The 16434-nt window shown below is 40.6% G+C and overlaps 1 protein-coding gene and 1 long non-coding RNA gene across 3 annotated transcripts in view; one reads left to right on the forward strand and one right to left on the reverse strand.

Moving 5' to 3' along the window:
* Positions 1-16434, forward strand: part of RBKS (ribokinase) — a 100955-nt gene that overhangs the window by 4835 nt on the left and 79686 nt on the right. For both annotated transcript variants that reach the window (XM_043604243.1, XM_043604244.1), the window contains exon 2: positions 11285-11417. In XM_043604243.1, coding sequence (XP_043460178.1) covers positions 11285-11417 — 133 coding nt within the window. The remainder of the gene's footprint in view (positions 1-11284; positions 11418-16434) is intronic.
* The window catches only part of LOC122497315, a 28672-nt gene that overhangs the window by 334 nt on the left and 11904 nt on the right, over positions 1-16434 (reverse strand). The gene's annotated exons all lie outside the window — the stretch shown is intronic.

Consider the following 16434-nt stretch of genomic DNA (forward strand, 5'->3'; position numbering starts at 1 on the left):
TAGAGCATACATTTTTTTACATAATTTATCTCCTGTCTCCCAGTCTCTCCGTACCCCTAAAACTTGCTTTGAGACAAGTTGAATACAAATCCATGTTTACATTTCCATGGCAATAGACTATGATGTCAACTAAAACCCTATGTTATCCTTTCACATGCTCCAATTAAAGGCGATGGCTTGAGAGATAAGGCTCATGTTCAACCAAGCATCTAAATTTAATCCTTGGCAAGTCAGGAAATGATTGCTTAATTCTCAAAAGATTTTAATTGGATGGCAGAATAAGTGAATTTAGAAGCTTTTTGATCCAAAGTGGATGAAACGTTGGACATGTATTACTTAGGGGGAAAAAAAAAAGCCAAAAATGTATGCCATACCTAGAAAAGGTTACACGTGTTTAACGTATTACAGTAACCTCTAACCTGCATTCCCCCAGAAGCCTCTTGACTGTCATGTTTAGAACAGAAAACTCTCTTGTGCATCACATTTTCAGTAAAGTAAAAGCCTGAGGAATACCCTGCATGTCCAATGTTAAAGCAATAGAATAGCCTTTATTATTCCTTCTGCTCCTTAAATTGGTCTTGAAAGTTGCTTATTAGTTACCAACTTTAAAGTTAGTATTTTGGTAAATGTTTCTGTCAACCAAATTCCCTAACATCAAAATAAATCTTTCATCGGAAATTTGCTAATTCTGGTCCCTTCGAGGAAAACATGTATTAAAAAGTAAATTACATATGACAAAGCAAGCCCACCTCCCATGTGGTATTACCAAGAAGTCCCTTGAGTCATCCGTTCCTTTGTCAGCTCTTCATGCCCTAGTGTCTGTATTCTAGGGAAAGGAAGGTCGGGCAGGCTTCATGACGAATGTTGCTCCGGAAGTTTGGTCACTTGTGTACAGCATTCAAAGACTGAGACTGTGCTAAGTGCTAAGGATACTGCAATTAGTAAAACATGGTCATTGCTCCTGAAGGCAGACACAAAGATCGATCACTGTAGTGTGATGTGGTTAAGTGCCTGCAGCTTCTACAGGAGCAGAGGGAAAAGCGCCTGGATGGGATGCCTCCTGAGCCAAGTTTTAGAAAATACGCAGGAGCACCTGGGTGGCTCAGTCAGTTAAGCATCCAGCTTTTGATTGCAGCTCAGATCATAATCTCACGATCTGTGAGACGGAACCGTCATCGGGCTCTGCGCTGACAGCCCAGAGCCTGGTTGGGAGTCACTCTCTCCTCTGCCCTTCCCCCACTCGCGCACAGACACATGTGTTTTCTCTCTGAAAATAAACTTTAAAAAAAAGAAAAGAAGCAGGTTCTAACCCAGCAAAAAAGAGGAAAGGATTAAGTACATTCTGGCCAGCTGGGATAACACACAGAAGTAAAGTCACAGATGTGGGCATATGTGGGTGTGCTGAGGACAGCGGCTACTGGGCTGTGAAGAGTCACATGTAAGATGTTGATGTAGGGGCGCCTGGGTGGCTCAGTTGGTTAAGTGTCTGACTTTGGCTCAGGCCATCTCATGGTTCATGAGTTCAAGCCCCACATTGGGCTGTCTGATGTCAGCACAGAGCCTGCTTGGGATTCTCCCCTTCTCTCTCTGCCCCTTCCCCACTGTCTGTCTCGCACACGCGCAGAATAAATAAACTTAAAAAAAAAAAAAAAAAAAACAAAGATGAAAGGATTCATCAGCCATGCTAAAGTGCTAGGGTTTTTATCTGTAGGCCCTGGGAACTAGCAAAGGGCCCAAAGGACAGGAACAACATGGTCAGATTTGTATTCCTATAGCTCACTTGCTGCCAAAGGGAGGATAATGCCTATTCTAACCTATCTCACAAATGTAAAGTTTGAGCATAATCCATTCTCGATTATTCACGATGATGGGAATGTGGGAGAAGCATGAGCACCAAAACCCAAAAATAGTAGATAAGTTAAAATTTTTAATAATTGATTCCAGAATACATTTTTTTTTTTTTTTTGGTGCGCTGATTTATCTTTCTAATTACATTTCGCTTAGGATAAAATTAATTCCATTTGTATTCCTTTAACCTACACCAGCAGATGGCAGGAAGAAGTAGCCCGGATAATTACAATGTGGTGACAGAAGTCATTTTGAAATTTAAAGTTTACTATAGCTAATTGGCAAAATAGAAAACAAAATACCGGTTGTGTAGTTATTTATCACTATTCATACTTTGCTTGTCTTCCTCAGTGAAGCAAAATGTTTTCCATCAGGAACTCTGATAAACGCTTTAGCTTCGCCAGTTCCTTTTCCGCTCCGTTGTTCCGCATCCTGCTTTTCCTGCATACCTTACGCCGTCCTTTAGTTGTCCCGTCCCCACTCACTAATCCCCCATCCACACACATAGTTCTCCTGCCCGCTCCTCTCACGGGTTCTAGCTCCAGGATTAGGTCTTCCTGTACCTCTCTAGCCAAGCTTCTATTCTCTCTCCAGAACTTTGCTCACCCGGGAGTAAGGAGGTCTGTGTGTGATTGTCCAAAAAGACTAGCTGACATCAGATGGCATTTTAATTTTTAAATGATGTTTTTACTGTTTGACTTGTTAGCCTCTCCCAGTGCCGTCTGTACTCAGTCTTCAATCCTGTATTGGAGGGATGGAAGAGGATGTGGCCCCTTATTGTTTCCTTCATTCTGACCAGATTCCTGTTTAATAACTAGTTTACTTTTCTCCTTGGGCTACACTCGTACACAGCACTTTTGCTCTGCTCTCACCTCATTGTAAGATTTATGTACAGAGGCATCTGTCATCCCAGCTATTTCTAGAAGTGTCTTTTAAGGTATAGATCATTCATTCAAAAATATTTACTTGTGACCATAATGGAGTAACTAGTACCAGACTTAACCTTCCCACCATAAACAACTAGAAAATGGGGTATATAAGAGACAAGATCTATGAAGCAGCTGGATATTGGACAGCAGGCGTGTTATCCAGAAGAGAAAGGAAACAAACAGGTGAGTCCTGGAGGCACATTACTGACCATGGCACAGAGAGAAGAAACCCAGGGAAAGCATGGCAAATATCAGTGAGGTGAGAAAATGGATTTCATAGTTTAGGGAGACTAAGGTAGCTAGAATTTGAGGGAACATGCACTAGTGAGGAAGGAGCTAATCGGGGAAAGTTCCAGAAATCTGCATAGGAGTACCCTTGAGTCTAAATACTAAATGGACGTACAGAGAAACTCCACAAAGCCAGGCCACTACTGGAGAGCTCTAAGCTGAACATTTCCCAGGTATCACATTCTATTCAGCCAGAAACATTATTGAACCCCTGGAGCATTCAGTAGAGATCCCAGAAGGACCACAACTTAAGGGGTAAACGTGCCCTAAAGTAAAGGCTACTCTAAACTCTTCCTAATAAATCACAAAAACAATCCTTAAAGGATCAAACAGATCCACAAATTATTTAGATGCCCAAAAAAACAAAGTTCAACCCTTTGGAAAAATACAACAGAATTAAGACACTCAACAGTGTAACCTTTGAAATATTCAGCCTCCAATCAAAAATCAATAGTCATGCAAAGAATCAAGAAAATGTAATCCATAACCAAGGGGAAAAAAATCAATCAAAATTGACCTGCAGAAATGGCAGGGATGGTGGAATTAGCAGAAAGGGATTTTAAAAGAACCATTATAAAATGCTCAGTGATTTAAAGAAAAACACGAATACAGTGAGGAGAAAAGTGGAAGATATATAAAAGAACCAAATAGAAGTTTAAGAAATGAAAAATTCTTTTGATGGGCTTATCAGCAGAGTAGACATTACAAAAGGATCGGTATACTTGAAGATAGTAAGAGATAGCATCTAAATTGAAGCATAGAGAAGAAAATGACCAAAATGCACAGAGCCTTTGTGATTTGAGACAAGGAATCTGTCATTTGTGTAATTGGAGTCTAAGAGTAAGAGTGGGTGAGGCACAAAACAATATTTGAAGACATAATGGCTGAATTTTTTTCAAATTTCATGAAAATTATAAATATATAGATCTAAGAATTTCAATGAACCCCAAGCAGGATAAGCATACTGTAAACAACAAAGCACATTGTAATCACATTCCTGCAGACCAATTAGAAACTCTTAAAAGTCTCCGATACAGACATTACATATGTAAGGGGACAAAGATTGAATGCAGACTTCTTGTCAGAAACAATGCAAGCCACACAAAAAAAAAAAAAAACCTCTAAAGTGCTTCAAAAATAATCTACATAGAATTCTGTATCTTTCCGATATGAAGGGGAAATAAAGACAGAAAAACAATAGCTGAGAGAACTTATCACCAGAAACTCACACTGCGATAAATATTGAAGTTCTTTAGGTGGAACCAAAATGATACTAGATGGAAACTCAGATCTACCCAAAGGAATAAAGAGCCCAGAAATGGCAAATACAAAGACCTACTTCTATTTCTTAATTTCTTTAAAGGCAATTGATAGTTTAAGCAAAAATAACAGTATTGTAAGGTTTGTATAATATAGAAGTAAAATATGTAACAATAATAGCACAAAGGATAGGAAGAGAAATGAAAAAAATACAATCATAAAGTAAATTACACTCATAAGTGGTATAGTAATGTTTGAAAATAAGCTGTGATAAGTTAAAAGATGCTCATTGTCACTTTTAAAAACAGAAAAACGGGAGGGGCTCCTGGCTGGCCCAAGTGGTAGAGAGCACGCAACTCCTAAGCATCTCAGAGTTGTAAGTTTGAGCCCCACGTTGGGTGTAGAGATTACTTTAAAATCTTTTAAAAAATAGACAAAAGAGAGTTAACACATTGGTAGTGAGTATGAAGTAGAATACAGTTAATCCAAAACAAGATAGGGAAAGAGGAAAGAAATTAATGAGTATTATAATGTCAGATAGTGATACTGATCTGAAGAAAATCGTTGGAAATCAATGCTCCATAAATGTTCTCACGTCTCTGCGTGATCGGGACTTTCTGAGCAAAGCTCTCTAGCGCCAGGATTAAAGAATGTTTGAATGGCAAACAAACCTTGCAAGTCCAAACCTCTGGGGAGATTTAGGGACTTCTCCCTTGGACACATTTATTTACATTCTGGGGACTGTAAATCTAGAGACCTCCCTGCTCCCCCTGCGAGGATCCATTTACGTTACAATGCAAAGGTCACTAGGGTCGTGTTTTCTCCCTCTCCCCCTCCCCCACCCCAGGGGGCGGAGGGACAGCAGCTGTATGGGCTCCTATATAGACTCCCAATAATTCATCATTTGGAAGTTCCTCTCGTGTCACCCTGGGGGAGATTGGGACACGGAGAACTAATGTAATTGTGAGTAATTAAAAAGCTGGGTCTCTGATCCAGGAACATAGTATTCTTTGTCAGAATGAATATGTACTTAACAAAAATTGGGAATGGGGACATCTCCTGTAAGGTGGTGTGGGAAGACCTCTCTGAGGAGGAAACATCTGAGCAGAGATGGGAAGGAAGGAAGCCACACAAGAACAGAACACAGGAGACCATACTCTCTTCATTGGTTCCCCTAGTACCTGGCACACTTTGTCACGCGTCAGCAAAATTTAAATAAATAAGGTTCAAGAATATGACGTTCTGGAAGGCTGGCCACTTGTGGCCAATATTCTTCATATGTATCCTATACGTTCAAGAATAGTTACATCTTCGGGCAAAACTACTTTTTAGCCACAGACTGGCTTACCAGGAAAAGATAGGATTAGTAGCCAAAATCAGTTTAAAAAAAAAAAACAGTTTCAAGCATAATTCAGCTTTCATTCCCTTAAATAAGCCCTTTGTCTGCAAATTTAGGGTTGGGAACCACATAATGAAGTTTTAGTTGGGAGGCTAAGTTCTTTTTACAGAGCTGGAAAGAGATATCACTAAGTTGGTTTGGAAATGACTCTCATTTCTGTAAATGTGACCCACACAAATGCTGAGAAGAACAGATACAGTTGAAGAATACAGGCAGTAGGAATAATAAATAATGAATTTTAATTGGGCAAAAATAGTACAATTCCCCATTATAGAGATAGAGGCATCCAGTGTGTCAGAAGCTTGCAGCCAAAAGACGAAAGGATGGAACGAAAAAAGCCAAAAAGCGACATATTCCTTGACTTTTGGCTGGAGCCCGGATAGGGTGACCTCTTTGGTCAAAAGACTTCTCATCCCTGTTTCACTAGGTCATTCCTTCCCTTGGTATGAATCATCTCTGAGTCTAACAAACACATCATTGTCAAGAAGCTAAAAGCAATTGATTAGTTGTTCTGATAACACCTGTCAGTGAAATAACTCAGAGCACAAAACCCAGGCATTTAAGGAGTTGACAAGTATTATTAAACCTGTTTTGCAAGAGAAGAAGCTGGTTCAAAGAGGGAAAAGCTGTCAAAGGTAATACATCAGTAAGCGGCTCAGGCCTGCTGCCTTGCACAACGAGGCTCTAACCTCACGGCCTCTCAAGGCCCAGAAGACTGAGGGGCCATCTCTGAACAGTTAGCAGTGTTTTCTCCTGTGCAACTTTAAAATGTGACATTTTTTAAAGCTACTAATTTGTTTTAAATTCAAATATATTTCTTATGACTGGTTTTCTCTGTTTGGGTTTTCTCCCCCACTCAGAAATACACCGTTCTTAATTTTTAAATGGTAGCAATGGTGTATTAACTACCAGTACTGCTCCCTCTTTAGTTTCCTTTGAGCAATTTAATTTGTCTTTGGTGCCCTGCTAAACCTTATGTTTGAATTGGGGCGAATCATAACAATGCTTTCATCGAGGGGATGGTGCCTTGTGTAGATCCTTTCTTGAACCAGACCTTAATTTCATGATATTTCATAAGAGAGAGGAAAGCCTAATCCAAGGTAAATGAGGATTTATAATTCAGAAATGCTTCCGCCTATCGGCAACTGTAACTAACTTTCTAGTGCTTTCCACTCCAGTTCCTTTACCCTTAAAAAAATAAGCAGTAAACTGTCTTAGTCTGGGTTCAAGAGAAAGGGCACAAGACAAAGGCCTCAGTGCACATAAACTGCGCGGGTCTGTAATCCAGGGAGCAAGAAAAGCCTATACAAAGATACCTGACGTGTTCAACTGGTCGCTTGATGCTGCGGGACAGCCTGGGGAACCATAACAAAGAAACAGAAACCCCTGGAATGGAAAGACTGGCATTGGGCAAGGCTCAGTTGGGCAGGTGGCACCCACAAGAAGCCAGCGGGAGCCCAGGAAGAAGTGGTGGCAGGGATGCAGGGACGCCAGATGAATCTGAAGTAGTAACCAGTGGCCTCCCATAATGCACAGATACATTCTTGTTGCACATACCTCTCTGTTGAAGTATATAAAGTAAAACGTGAACTTTTGCTCCCTCTCTCCACCCTTTTCATGGATGCTTGTCATTAACATTTCATTTTCTGTGCATTTACATATCCTGTAAGAACATGTACATCTTTTTATTTTAAAAAACCGTGAGTTGGGGAGGTCCCCTCTACTTGCTAGATGCTGCCCTGATTCATGAATCGCTTAATAAAGCCAATTTGATCTTAAAAAAACAAACAAACAAACATGAATCAGATCATACTAACCTCGTGCTCCGACAGGTTTTTGTTTGTTTGTTTGTTTTCACTCATGTATTACTTGCATCAGGGTTAGGTCTTACTACATTGTCAGGAAGTTGATTTTGTCCTGTAGAGGTATACTGGAAAATACCAATAGAACATTTGTTGAGGGGTGCCGGGGTGGCTCCGTCAATTGAGCTTCCGACTTCAGCTCAGGTCATGATCTCGAGGTTCGTGAGTTCAAGCCCCGCGTCGGGCTCGGTGCTGACAGCTCGGATTCTGTGTCTCCTTTTCTCTCTGCCCATCCCCCGCTTGTGCTCTGTCTCTCAAAAATAAATAAATCTAAAAAAGATTTTTTTTTAAATAGAACATTTGTTGAATGAATGAAGGAATGATACTATGAGTTCTAGTTACAGTTCCTGCTTAGAGGACAAGAGTGGCTGCTAATATTGGGAATGCAGTGGGCGAGGTCTGGTAGAACATGAAATTGTCATTGCCAGACAATTGAACATCCCTGCCGGTCTCCTTCCCTTTCATCAACACCTCCACGTCCGCAGTTCAGAAGTAAGAATGGATGCTACACAGGGGAGACAGAAAAGAGATGTAGGGGAGGAAAAATAATTTTCCCTCTACCCTTCTCAGTTCTTGGCTGAGACCCCAGGAATAAAAGATTAACAGGAGAAAAACAAGTTTACTGGCCTGCATCCCCCAGGTATACATGGGAAATACCCAGAGGAAAATGAGTAACTCCCCAAGGCGATTAGGAATTCAGGATTCTTAATAGGAAAGGGGGAGGAAGGAAGGAGGCTTCTTAGGGGGAGAGCAAATGGCTTAGGAAAGACGAACTAGCCCTCAGTAGAACAAATAGATAAGACAACATTTGTGACAACGTTTATCTGGGTGTGATGTTGACTTCTAGCCTCCTCTCCTGTGACAGGAGTCCATCCTTGCTGGTGGATGAAACTCCTGGGGAGGGGATTCATGGCCATTGAGTCCTTTCAGGGGACTGGTCTGTAGGCAGATAAGGGCAGTTCAGAGAAAGCCTCTCCCTCCATTTGCTACTTTTCACGTGCCTACCGCTCAACAGAATCAGTATACCGAAGTGGCATATTTGGGCAGCATGTCTTGCCCCCAGTCGTATTTTGGGGTGGCATTTCCTGCCACCCTTCAGAGACAAGGGAAAACTCTTTTAAAAAATTCACTCAGTCAAATATTTTATCAACCCCATGCTAAGTGGCGAGCCCTCTGGATAAAATGGAGAACATGACAGACTTGGTCCTTGTCCTCACACAATGAAAGTCCACAGTTAAAGGAAGAAAGAAAGAAGAGTAGGGCATAGATGCAGAAAGAGAAGGGTAGGGTTCCAAAGGAGTGAGAAATTTCAGTGATGGCTAAATTAGTACAGTGCTTGTGTTAATATAAGTTGTTTAGAAAGGAGTTTAAATCCCAGCCATCTGCTGTCACGTCAAACACATACACACTGTACCCCCGATTTCACTCCTCTGTCCCATATATATACATCCCAATAATCATCTGCTGATATATGTTTCATGATTTCCCACAGTCAATAATAAAAAAATATACCTGATTCAAACCAGTGAATTGTGACCCAGATCTAACTATGAATATAGTGGAAATCATAAGTTTCTTTACCCACAGTCTTACTAATTAAGTTATTTGCCTGTTTTTAGCCACATTGGATATTTTTTTTTCTTTTTGAGGTTGTTATGGATGTTGTTTGTAGCAGCATCAATAAGCCAAGAATTCACATACTCAGTCGCACAGATTACTCATCATTGCCTGTTCATAACAGAATCCTAAAATGTTTAAGATTTCTGATGCAAATCAAAATCTCATCATCACTTGTCATTGCTAAATTAAATGACAGGATAATAACATTACATTAAAACCATTTTTCTCTTGATTGAGTACCTTTTTCAGAAGTGAACCTTGTAGATGGATTTTTTTCATCAGTACTATAAATGCATTTAGAATAGAAGATAAAAATAGAGTTGAAAGGGGAGGAGTGGAATAGAATGTTTTCAAATTATTGATGAGTCTCTTTTGAATCTCAAATAACCATATTTGACACTGCACTGCTTGGGAATGGAGTCATTTAGCCCAGTTTATTGAGATTTTTTAGAACCACATAAAGGAGGTGCACAGGTTGAACTTGGTCGTTCTCGACACGGTCACGTGTTCTTGGCATTAGCCATCAGTCATTCCATTGCAAACAGGCTGTTAGTGACCTGTAGGAATTGGCATTGTTCTGTTACTCTATAATTAGGAATAAGAACTGGTTTCAGAAAGATCACAGCCTAGGTGGGAAATGAATATAAATTGCAAATCTGCCAGGACAGAGTAGGTTCTCAATTGACTTGCTGTCGTGAACTGCTCTCTTGGCCTTTCTTTCCCATCTAAAGCTAATTAACCTTTTCGGTCACACCTGCCATCCTCCCATCTGGTCCGTCTAGCCCACTTCTTTGTGGCCACCCAGTCCTCATGCCACTGGTGCCCATCTTCTTCACTTGCCCTTATACCAAGGGCTCTTTCCATTCTCAAGTCTTCTGTCCTTCAAAGATTTGTTTCCTCACATTTTCCACTTTGATGTTACGAAAATCATATCCTGGAGAAAACCTTTTACCCTGACTTTTTGTCTCCTTTAGTACTACCCTCATTAGGCAGTAACAGGTCAGTAAAAAAATCCTTAGCTCTTGGAGAAGTCCCTAAAAATGCAGACGGAAACAAGATTGGCTAGGAGTTGACAATAGTTGAATCTGGGTGATGAGTGCATGGGGGTAGAGAAGTTAATATACTGTTTTCTCTAGTTTTGTATGTTTGAAAGTTCCTATAGTAAAAATTTTAAACTAGGTTCTTTAGACTCCGTTTTTTGTTTTTGTTTTTTAATAGATGCTGTTTTTGAGTCAGTACCTGAAATGGGCGGTAAACAGGAGGGACTGGGGCTAACACCTGATCCTGTCACTGAAATGCCCCACTCCCACCCCACCTGCAAGGAAACAAGTGTGATTCCTTAGTGCCTAGAATTGAAACTTCCTCCTTCTCCGTAGGTCCGGAACATGGGTACCAGAATCCTGCTACACTTCCTACCTCTTGTTAAAGTGACCAGATCAGTCTGTACAGAAACACACATTAACTTGGTCTCATTTATCAAGTCCCATGGTAAATTAAGGTCTGTGCTGGGGGCACTGAGAAGCAGGAATCTGAAGTTACCTCCCTCCAAAAGCTCCCCATCATGGAAAACAAAGGCACCTACGAACACCCCTGATGCAGTACAGACACTAGGAACTGTCATCTGAAGTGGAGCTTCAGTAGCGTGGTTGTGGGACTGTAGGGAAGTAAAGAATCCCGTCAGCAGATGCGTTCTAGGAGGTGATGCCAACCACTGAGTGCTATCGCTTTTTTACGTTTGTTTATTTTTGAGAGAGAAAGAGAGAGGGAGGGCAAGCCAGGGGAGGGGCAGGGAGAGAGGGAGACAGAGGATCTGAAGCGGGCTCTGTGCTGACAGCAGAGAACCCAGTGTGGGTCTTGAACTCATGAACCATGAGATCATGACGTGAGCTGAAGACGCCGAACCGACTGAGCCACCCAGGCGCCCTGAATGTTACCTTAAAGGAAAAGATAATCTCTGCTTCTGATTGCTAAGACTAGAGCTCCTTCAGAGAACCTTCCTTCTCTCTTCTGAAGAACTTAAAGTGATTGCAGTTACCAATGTGCCTTTTTTTTTTCCTTCTCTTTTTAAATTATGATAGCCTTACTTCTCGTTTGCCCAAAACTGGTGAAACCATTCATGGACATAAGTTTTTTATTGGCTTTGGAGGGAAAGGTGCCAACCAGTGTGTCCAAGCTGCTAGGCTCGGAGCAAAGACATCCATGGTATGCAAGGTAAGTGTAGACTACAGTGGAGAGGCTCCTAGAGGCAAGAGTCTGTTTTTAAGATTTGAGTTGTTTTTATTTTTTAACCGTTTGAAAGTGAACAATTCAGTGCCATTTGGTACATTCCCAGTGTTGTTGGACAACCGCTATTCTCTTTAGTTCCAGAACAATTCTATCATTCCAAAGTAAAATTCCTTACCATTAAGCAGTTTCTCCCCATTCCCCACCCCCACCTCACTCCCACCCCCAGACCCTCACAACCACCATCTGTCTCTGTGGATTTATCTATTTGGATATTTCCTAGAAATGGAATCCTAGGATACGCGACATTTTGTGTCTGGCTTATTTCACCTAACGTAATATTTTCAAAGTCCATCTACCTTATAGCATGTACTATTTTTTTTTCCTTTTGTGGCGGAATAATATCCCATTGTACATACCATTATCTGTCTATCCATTTGTCTGTTGATGGACACTTGAGCTGTTTCCACCTCTTGACTATTGTGAATATGCTGCTGGAAACATGCATTTACATGCACTTGCTTTTGAGTATCTGGTTTGTTTTTTGTTTTGTTTTGGGTTTCTTTTGGTAGTTCCTTGTTAAAGATTTAAATAGGAGAGGATAATCTTCCTTGTCCTTTAGATTGCTTTCTACCTCAGTGTGTCCTCTGGGAAGTAGCAGTCCTCAAATAACTTAATTATGCACGTCTTTAACTTGCTGGGCTTCCAAGTGAAGGATGAGAAGTGAGAGGAATTCGCCTGCCCCACTGAGTTTCTGTATGCCAGCTTCTGAACGACAGCAGAAGTTAATCCTGCTTTTAGGAGTTTTTGCTGCAACACAGCTCTTGGAAAGTCGGTGTAATAACTTGTGATTCACTCGTGTAGCTCTTAAGTTATTTCTTCTAATGCTAGCCCTTGGATCAGAAAGGAATCTGGGCTTTACTGAACTACCCATAACTAATTTTTAGGCATAATTCTTTTTGCAGGAATATAAGGAAGTGATATGTAAAATATCCCCTATTTCTATCCATCTGTCTGAAATTATTTGAAAATAAGACAAAATTGGCTGCCAGAGGTTCAATGGTTGCATGTTTAATGAAATTTTAAGGTGCTTGCATCACTGGTGTAACAAAAAGATAATTTACTTTAGAAAAGCTAGACTCGGTCTACACAGTAAAAGATAAGAGGAATCTGAGAAATTTAAAAGAATGAGCCCTCTCCTGTAGGCTGGGTCATTTTTACCAAAATGTCTCTGAAATTTCACTTCCCAGTGCACACAGCACTCTTCTCTCCATGGGAGTCTTTAAATGATGTACAAATGATAAGCGATTATCATTTCATCTGCTAATGAACTGCAGTTTTATTTCTAATTTATGATTAACACGATACAATTCTCATCTGGCTGTTTGGTCAAAAACATCACATGAAGCACAAGATTCAAAGTAAGAAACCCCCGTTTGCTAAGGTTGAACTCTTGATAGATTTTAAGTGTCAATCATCCATGAATTATTGATGACCCATTACATGCTAGGAATTGTGGGGCAAGGAGAGGGAGCTGTAGGCCTGACCTCTCCTGTACTTGATTAGAAATGAAGGGTTTGGGGAGTCATCAGATGGTGCTGACTTAATGGGGGCTTGGGAACTGGAAAGAGGACGATATTTCCTGGCTGGGAAAACGTGGACAGAGAATGGGTATTGGAAGCAAAGTACCAAAAATGGCTGCTCTGGGAAGAGAGGAGTTCCCTAGAGCGGAGCCGTAAAAGGAGAGATTAGAGAACCCCTCTTGGAAGCTTCATAAATGCTATTCATGTAGCCATGAAAGTCAAAATTGGATGTCCCCTGGGATCTCATCCAACTCGAAGATTGAGATTGGTGTTATTTTGGGTCTGTTGAATTTGAGGCAAAGAGAAACGCAAAATAGAAATATTTGAGTTGTGGAAGTGAACTTGGGAAGTGAATCATGCAACCATCAGGAGTGGATGTGAGAGGAATAGACAGCAGAGGGCTGTATTTGGGGAAATGTTACAGTTAGGAGTTTGATAAAGCAGTGGTGCTGTTTTATTCCAGTCCGTGTATGACGGTTTGTGTTAACACCTGTGCAGTTTGTAAAGTGCTTTATATCTACTGTGCCCCTGATGCAGTCATCTGCTGTCCAGCCCCGTGCTAGGCTTCAGCATGGGTATCTGTACAGAGAGGATAAGAAAGCATGGTTTCAGCCAAAACCTAAAAGGGGTGCCTTTGCTTAGATAACCTGGAACCTTTAGACACATATTTCTTTAGTTTAATGTTCTTAGACTTCTTTATATATCTGTAGATGTCTATAGATATATGTAGATAGATAGGTGATGTATTTGATATAGGTATAGATATGGATATAGATATATATATAGATATAGACATTTTTTTAAGTAGATTTCATGCCCAGCATGGAGCCCAGCGTGGGGCTTGAACTCACAACTCTGAGATCAAGACCTGAGCTGAGACCAAGAGTCAGACACTTAACTGACTTTGCAGTATTCTTAGACCTGTTAAAGAGAAAAATATCTTAGGGGTGCCTGGGTGGCTCAGTTGGTTGGGCATCCAACTTCAACTCAGGTCATGATCTCACAGCTTGTGGGTTTGAGCCCTTCCTCAAGCTCTGTGCTGACAGCTCAGAGCCTGAAGCCTGCTTTGGTCTCTGTGTCTCCATCTCTCTCTCTGCCCCTCCCCTGCTCGTGCTCTTTCTCTTAAAAATAAACAAACATTAAAAAAAAATTTTTTTAAGAAAAATTGGTGCGCCTGGGTGGCTCAGTCAGTTAAGTGTCCAACTTCAGCTCAGGTCGTAATCTCACAGTTTGTGAATTCAAGCCCCACATCAGGCTCTGTGCTGACAGCTCAGAGCCTGGAGCCTGCTTCAGATTCTGTGCCTCCCTGTCTCTGTGCCCCTTCCCCGCTCATGCTATGTCTGTCTGTCTGTCTGTCTGTCTGTCTCTCTCTCTCTCAAAAATAAACATTAAAAAAATTTTTTTTAAGAAAAATATCTTTTATAGTAGAAGGTATCATTATCCATTAATCTTGATATTTTTTTTCCATTGGTGAAGTATTTTCTTATTAAGCAAATTAGCCAACCTGCTGTATAGCAGTTTTTTTAAAGATGACAACTTTCAAGTGGAAACCAAAATCATGACATTACTCCAGATAAAAATGAACAGATGGAGCAAAAGAAAAACAGGTAGAAAATTTCCTATAGTTTTCTTAGCAACATTAACTTACCAACTACTACCCTGCAACAAACTAAAATTCAAGCTCTGGTGAAGTAAGACTGATGGCACATGCAAAACATCTTTTGAGCTCAGGGGAATTATTTGCCAAGATACTGTGATGAGGACTATTAAGCAAGAGTCCGTCGATATGTATCCAGCGCAACGTGTAATAATGAAACACTTCAAGTTGTTAAGAGTTGTACAGTCAGTACTCAACTGAGTCGTGGGCCCAAGGCCACAGTCGAAGGATAACTGGAAATGATATTTTCAGATTAAAAATCTAGGCAGATATCATAGAAAACGAAAGTCTTCTTGGCAGGGCAGAGTCTGTTAGAATACCTTTCATAATACCTGATTTTTGTGTTTCCTCTTCCACCGTTCCATTGAAGATAAATGTTGGAGGAGGAAGTTGTTTCTAGATATCCAAAACTGGCTGCTAGGGAGGACCTTGGGTGAATAAAGAGTTCAAGTTGTAGTTGCCTCAAATGAGCCCAAAGACCCTGCTTCTTGTGCGGTGGAAAGGAACCCTGAGCAGGCAAGGACCCAAATAACCCCGATCTCAAAGCCAACTGGGAGGACCCTCAAGGACCCTGGTCTTGCTTTCCTCAAACATGACATTATCAAAACTCACTAGGTCCATCTGGCTGGCTCATTTGGTAGAGCATGTGACTCTTGATCTTGGTGTCATGACTTCAAGCCCCACATTGGGCATAAAGCTTACTTAAAAAAAAAAAAGACAGGGCACCTGGGTAGCTCAGTCAGTTGAGTGCTGACTTCAGTTCAGGTCATGATCTCACAGTTTGTGAGTTCAAGCGCCACATCAGGCTCTGTGCTGACAGCTCAGAGCCTACAGCCTACTTCAGATCCTGTGGCTCCCTCTCTCTCTGCCCCTCCCCAACTCACGCTTTCTCTCTCTCCCTCAAAAAGAAAATAAATATTAAAAAAAATTTAATGAAAATAAAAAGGTAAAAGAAAAAAAAAACTAATAAAAACAGCTGTGTGTTTTCCCTGAGGAATGGGCAGATATTAAGCTCTGTGACAGAAGCAGTGTATTAGAGCCACGCATTCAAGGTCTGACTCTCAGGCATTCTGCAAACTGTCAGTGGTCTGGACATTACAGAAATTGAGAATAAGCAATTAGAAATATTTATAGGAATTTTACAGAGGAATTTTATAGCTGTTGAATATAGTAGTAATAATAAATTAAGCCTTGTATTTTGTAGGATTTTTTTGTTTTTATTTGTTATATTTTATGGAATTATTAGTCCACAATGGATTGAAAATGAAAAAAGAAAAAAAAAAACTGAGCCTTCACTACAGATGGTTTGAAAAGCAATATATTAGAGTACTCATCATCTTAACCAAAAAGGTGCCTTGTCAGTTAGATTACTGTGGGACAGTCAACTGTGCAGTAAGATTTAGTTTTCAAAGATCAAAAATTAGTCACCATCCCTTTCCAAGTAATCCCATTCCAGGAATGAAGTGAAATTTATCCTTTCCTGAGCTCTGCTGTAGGACAACTGGCTAGAACTAATGGTTATATTGATTGGAATGCTTGGCCACATGTCCAAACACAGGGTACCCTATGACCCTAACCAAATAATGTGTGTCTCATATAGGAAGAATGGAAGAAATAATTGGATTACCACCAACTCACCTCCACTCTTGGATAAGCAGGCCTCGTAATACTGATTGTAGCATTAATTTTGTATGTTAAGGGCCATTATGAAGCTAAACACCCATTTAGATAGGATTTAAACCACCAGCTAGCTTATACAAGTGGA

Source organism: Prionailurus bengalensis, chromosome A3 (assembly GCF_016509475.1).
Source record: "Prionailurus bengalensis isolate Pbe53 chromosome A3, Fcat_Pben_1.1_paternal_pri, whole genome shotgun sequence".
NCBI lineage: Eukaryota > Metazoa > Chordata > Mammalia > Carnivora > Felidae > Prionailurus > Prionailurus bengalensis.